General features: G+C 35.6%; 1 protein-coding gene across 1 annotated transcript; it reads left to right on the plus strand.

Moving 5' to 3' along the window:
- Positions 1 to 3,308: 3,308 nt before the first annotated feature.
- On the plus strand, positions 3,309 to 5,333 carry LOC119634070 (mucin-5AC-like). The gene is made up of 2 exons (XM_038028003.1): positions 3,309 to 3,450; positions 3,530 to 5,333. The coding sequence occupies exons 1-2, from the start codon at positions 3,403 to 3,405 to the stop codon at positions 5,201 to 5,203; spliced, it is 1,722 nt and encodes a 573-aa protein (XP_037883931.1). The 5' UTR covers positions 3,309 to 3,402; the 3' UTR covers positions 5,204 to 5,333.
- The last annotated feature ends 345 nt before the right edge of the window (positions 5,334 to 5,678 follow it).

Here is a 5,678-nt window from a genome sequence, read left to right on the forward strand (position 1 = left end):
TTTTAAAGATATGTATTTGTTTTAATAAGATGAAAATAGTAGTAGTGGATAAGTTCCCGTTCAAATGAAGTTCTCATCTCACACATATAGACCAAGTTAGTCCATTTCATTCATTGTTGTCTATTTTTGTTGTGTATAAAAAGTATAAAAAGTAAAATGTCTTTCCTTTGTTTTCTTCTATTCGAGGCTGCTTCAATAAATTGCTTACGCCTCTCTGATACAATTTGACCAGAATGCACTTCATTTTCCATCAAGCGAAATCGACTAAAAAGACAAAAAAAAAAAATTTCGAAGACCAGCGATTCAATACTCAGTAAAGTGCTTCCAGGAAAAAAAAAAAAAAAAAACAAAATTTTTCTATTCATAAGCTACCGAAAAACCAACACCAACACCAATACAACCCGTAAAAAGAAAAAATAAACTGACGAGTTGTCCATTGTGTATGAGTACCTCGAACAATTTAACAAAATTTGGTCTTCACTTATGTTATGAATGCGTATTCAACGCAAACATGTCTAGGCAGACATATATACATATACGTATACATATGCATTTAGTTCTTACTTGAATGGCTATGCCAGTGTCATCTTTTGTGTCTAGGGTATTTTTCACTAACTCCCGTTTTACATCGATTACGAAGACTGAAACAGCACTCAGCGCACATACACATGCATTACATGCATTACAACATTCTAGGTTCTTATTTTCCTCGTTTCCATGTATATACACTATCTACAGTTTTTTTTTTTAAGGTTTGCGTTTTGAAAAAGTTAAAAATTGCTTTAGCTTGTTTTGATAGCAGGATGTTTTCACTCATACAGCTAACCGTTTAAATATATATATATATATATAAAATATATACATATATATATTGTAAGAGCACGTGTACATAGGATTGTGTGTAAATGTATTTAGTGTTCACTACGTAAATTGGTCTAAAGTTAATTGAAGTTTTTCGTTCATGTAGTTGGTTATTAAATAAGAAAGAACAATTAAGAGCTTAGTTTCCCAACAACAATAACTGTCGACTTTCTAAACGATGTGTGGCTTCCCTCCTCCTCCTCTACGTTTCACATTCTTTTATGCTTCCCGTTCAACGACAACTTGTGTGTGCAAGACTTGTTTAAGCGAATAAAAGTTAAAAAGTAGAGTCATTTTTACATATCAATAAAAGGTCGAATTAGCCTTCGAGACATTGATATTTTATTATTACTTTCAAGAATTTTCGGCTACATGTTCATGAAATTGAAGTGAATTTTTTGATTTTAATAAATTTTTTCCCCTTTTTTTCTGTTTTGTAAATGCATTATTTTCAATTCAACTATTTCAACTAAATGCTCTCTTTCGCATTCCCCCAGTGCGGATATGAACATAATTCTTAAACCCGTAAGCGCTGAGAATAGCATTTTTTTTAATATTTTGGAGTTCGAGAGAGTTCGGTCCGTTTTTTTTTTTTTTTTTTTTGTGGTCAAAAGTGCATTTATTTCCGGAGAAAATGAATGAAGGCGATAATATTGTCGATCGCTAATATTTCCTATCTATCAAGCAGTTTTCGAGTTACACCTCGAAAATTTGTCTCTTCTTTTGAGACTATCGTCAAAACAATTTATATTTGTTTATCATCATAAGAATCGAAATCTACCGCTCGAGCAAGTAATAAGTCATCTGTTGGGAGTGGCAAATAAGGAATGTCTGCTGATAACAATTGGTAGGGTACTGCAGATTAAAGCCGCGCATATTTTCTAAGTTTTGTTATATGGCACCGAATTGCTTTGTGCTAAAAACTTACGACGGCATGATTTTGAGCCCGTCTTTTGTCGCAATTGCTTCAATCATTGTTGGTGGCACCGCTTAGTTATAGAAAATCGGAACCTCTTGCACACAGATTGGTCTCGCCAACGAGCCAAAGACTACGCCTACTGTAAAGCGCGTAAAATCTGAAAATACTTCTTATTCTCCAAGGAAAAATTTGCCGATTTCTGTTCATCACTCATAAATTATGAAAGATAGAAGGGCGAATAGTCCAAATCAATCAAAGGGTACGCCCCGTGTAAAGCGCAAAGTGAAAACACTTCGAATTCTCTAAGCAAAAATTTTTAGGCTTCATCTCGTTACTTATAAATTGCGAGATTAGAAAACTGAAATTTCCTAAATTTATTTTATAGAGAATCCTTCTATTCATGTTCAAAAATCATAATAAACACAAGTCGGCCGCGCCCGCACGAAGTTAAAAACGATCAAATTTTCATATTTTTCACTTTATTCTAAATAAAATCTGTTTCCCTTGAAAGACCTTAATACTCATATAGTAGTAATAGGTTGCAATACTAATTTTATTCTGTCACAACGGAATGAGATGAGGACATTGCTGAGATAAAATGAAAGGGTGGATGCACAAGATTTGGCGCCAACATAATGCAATCTTTCTACTTATTATGTCCTTTTTTAGTTTAACTGTAAAACACACCCCGGTTTTTATTTCCGCATTAGAAAAATTTCGTTGTAATAGATTTGTCATTGAAACGCCCACCTTGTGGCACCCTCTGTCGAGCACCCACATCGAAGCAAACCATGTCGTAGCAAATTGCTTAATGACTAGCATGAAACCAAATCTTTCCATACTAACATAGTTTTGGTACACATTATGATGAAAGCGTGCAACTTATTTGCTTGGGTGTTTAATTACTTAATGCATTGTTTCTTAAAATTCATAATTACATCATTGCGATTCCAGCCAGCTCTAAAAATTCGATTAAACAAAAACGAATTAAAATTTATTTTTCTTCACGTAATTAAGGGAATAGCCCAACAAGTCGTGTCAAAATAAATAATTATTGATGATGTCATAAAACACATTGAAAATTCAACAAGACTCAGAATTTTAGAGCCCCTCCAAATTGTTTTTGCTTGCATGAAGAAAAAGTCTCGTGCTAAAGTAATCCGAACTGAAGATGACTTGAAAAGCTTACAAGATGGTAAAGTTTTTTCTTACTGTTATCAGATAACTTACATCATAATGGGATGCAGGCTTATGCATACGTATGAATTTATCGTATGCTGAAAATCAAGAACAATTAAAATAAGTTTGATGACAACAACTAAAGAGGAAAAAATAATAATAATAATAATACAAATAATCAAGCAAACGAACACAACTGAAATGCATTGAATGAGTCAAATTCAAAAGCTTTAGCAAATGTCAGATTAAAGATAACCTTATTGGCAAAACTATTATATTAGGTATTAGGAAATACACTAAAGAAAGCTTATCAAATCTCCTACTAAATAAATAATAAATTAAATGTATAAAAATTGTAATTTTAAAAATATCATAAATTAACCGAATCAGTTTCCAAACAGATTTCTTAGTGTAAACATTGATTTTTGGTGAATCTCTTGAAAATGGGTTATGGCTTTAGGATAACCTTAACGATAGTTTTTTTAGTTAAGGTAATTTTAGAAAAGTGCAAACATTTGAACAGATTTAGACAGATATATAAAAAATGCGATTCTTTTGGAATTTTTCTAGCTATTAAGCTTTACGGAAGGCTTCTATCGTCATCCAGATGCAGAGATGGTACCTAGCAACGATAATGATGGCGTTAATTTTCATGAGCAAATGATTTTGGAAGCTGCCGTTAGACGAGGAATGGATCCGGAAGCAGTTTTAACTGTTCTGCGTACTGGACAACCTGTGACTAAAAAACAAACGGATCCGAATGGCACCACAAAGACAACGACTTACTCTCTTGGTCCTGACGGCACTATAAACAGCAAAACTCATATACAGTATGTATCGAGACACCGCGCCCGACCTATGCCTATTCCTTCCCACACTAACCCGTGGCTACAAAACCCAAGAGCGCATCCGCCGGGTAGAACCCATGTTCAGACATTCATAGGACCTAATGGTGAAAGGGGTATTGTAAGAAGTTGGTCTTCTGGGCCGGAACCAATACCGGAACCGGAGCCAGAAGTACCTGAAACACCTACACACCCGGAAGAAAACTACTGGCCTAATTTCAATTTTGGCCCCGAAACTAAACCTTGGGAGCCTACTCCTGAAGAGGAAGATCCTGAATGGAAAATTTTTGACGATGATTTTGAAGAGCAGACCACAACCCCAAACCAAGTTAAACCTACAACCATGAAAACTTGGAGTTGGCCTGATTTAAAGCATATGCCACGCACAACTACACCAAGTAGCACAACAACCACAACATCAACAACAACAACAACGACATCAACTACGACATCGAAACCAAAAATTGAGAAAACTACTCCGAAGTTACCAAGCTTAGAGGAGTTTTTAGAACAACAATATGGTTCGAAAGCAACCACCACATCTACAGCGACCCCAGCAGAACCTCTAACCACCACATCAAAAAATAAGGAAGAAGAAGAGACGGAAGAAACTACACCACAACCAACGACCGCTGATCCCATAACTACTACTTGCAAACCAGAAACAGAAGATGATGGAAAAGAGAAGTTTGGAAGCGAAAAACCTCCCAAGAATCCTACAACATCTGAGAGTGTTACGCCAGCGTTCGCAAAAGATAATCCGGAAACCACGACCGAAAAGCCCGTACAAAACATAAATGTCAACGATCTCCCCGTCAATGAAATTCTTTTCAATGGTCAGCCTATAGACGAAAGCTTTCTTAAGGCATTACCGCCAGAGTTAAGACCCCAACCATTACCTGGACGAACCGTATCAATTGAATATATTCCGCAGACTCTAAGATCAGCACTGCAAACCGATCCTGAACTATTGATGAAACTAAAAAGAGCCGGAATTAATCCTGAAGGTGTAATTCACGTTGAAGGTAATATTATAACCAATATGGCAATTCAACCAACGGGTCGGGCAATAGTCACCACAAGCAGATTACGTCCTGATCCTCCCTATAGAGATACACATACCTACGACTTTTTTGTACCGTCGTTATCTCGACCTTACATTTATTCTCGCCTACAACCCACTTATTTAACACGACCAAATAGTATCGAACAATTTTTAACTAAATTCGATTTATCTAAATCCTTAATTTACGCTAACAGCGGTAAAATGGTAAAAAAATACATAGATGATGAGGGTTGTGTACTAACGGCAACTTTTGCTTTAAGCCAGCCAAGGGTATTTGATGGCTATAATCCAGGGCCTTACGATGAAGCGATTCCTAAGGAGCCGATTAAATAAATTGACTTCCAAAAGTTTCTTCTTGAAAAAATGTGATAAACGAAACCTAAAACGAAAGCATTTGTTAATTGCAGAAAAGAATCAAAATTTTGGCAATAAAACAACAATAAAAATCTTTTTTATTTTTAAAGAGAGAATGTTTAAATGAAAAACAAGTAAGAAAAATGAATCCATCATATTATACAAATGACCTTGAAGCGACGCCTTTTTAGGCGGTATGGTGTATTTTTTCTCTGCAATATTATGTAATTGTAAACACATGATTCAAACTTGATCTGGGTTAAGAGTGTAAGTAAGCCAACTCTTTTCTTGTCAGATATGCTCAACCGCTGAGGGAATATCCCCGATACGTGGAACACGTGGTGGTCAGTAGAAAATGGGGAAAGACGCGATGACCGCAGTCCAGTGGGTGTATGCCAAATCGATAAGTTCTAAATCTATACCGACTGTGCATCCACTATAGCTACGATCCAAA

Source organism: Glossina fuscipes, unplaced genomic scaffold, assembly GCF_014805625.2.
Source record: "Glossina fuscipes isolate IAEA_lab_2018 unplaced genomic scaffold, Yale_Gfus_2 2, whole genome shotgun sequence".
Taxonomy (NCBI): Eukaryota; Metazoa; Arthropoda; class Insecta; order Diptera; family Glossinidae; genus Glossina; species Glossina fuscipes.

Bases quoted from the DNA above. Each gene is read 5' to 3' on its own strand.
- LOC119634070 (XM_038028003.1), top strand. From the start codon at position 3,403: ATGGGTTATGGCTTTAGGATAACCTTAACGATAGTTTTTTTAGTTAAG. The intron at 3,451-3,529 runs GTAATTTTAGAA...GAATTTTTCTAG, and splicing joins CGATAGTTTTTTTAGTTAAG to CTATTAAGCTTTACGGAAGG.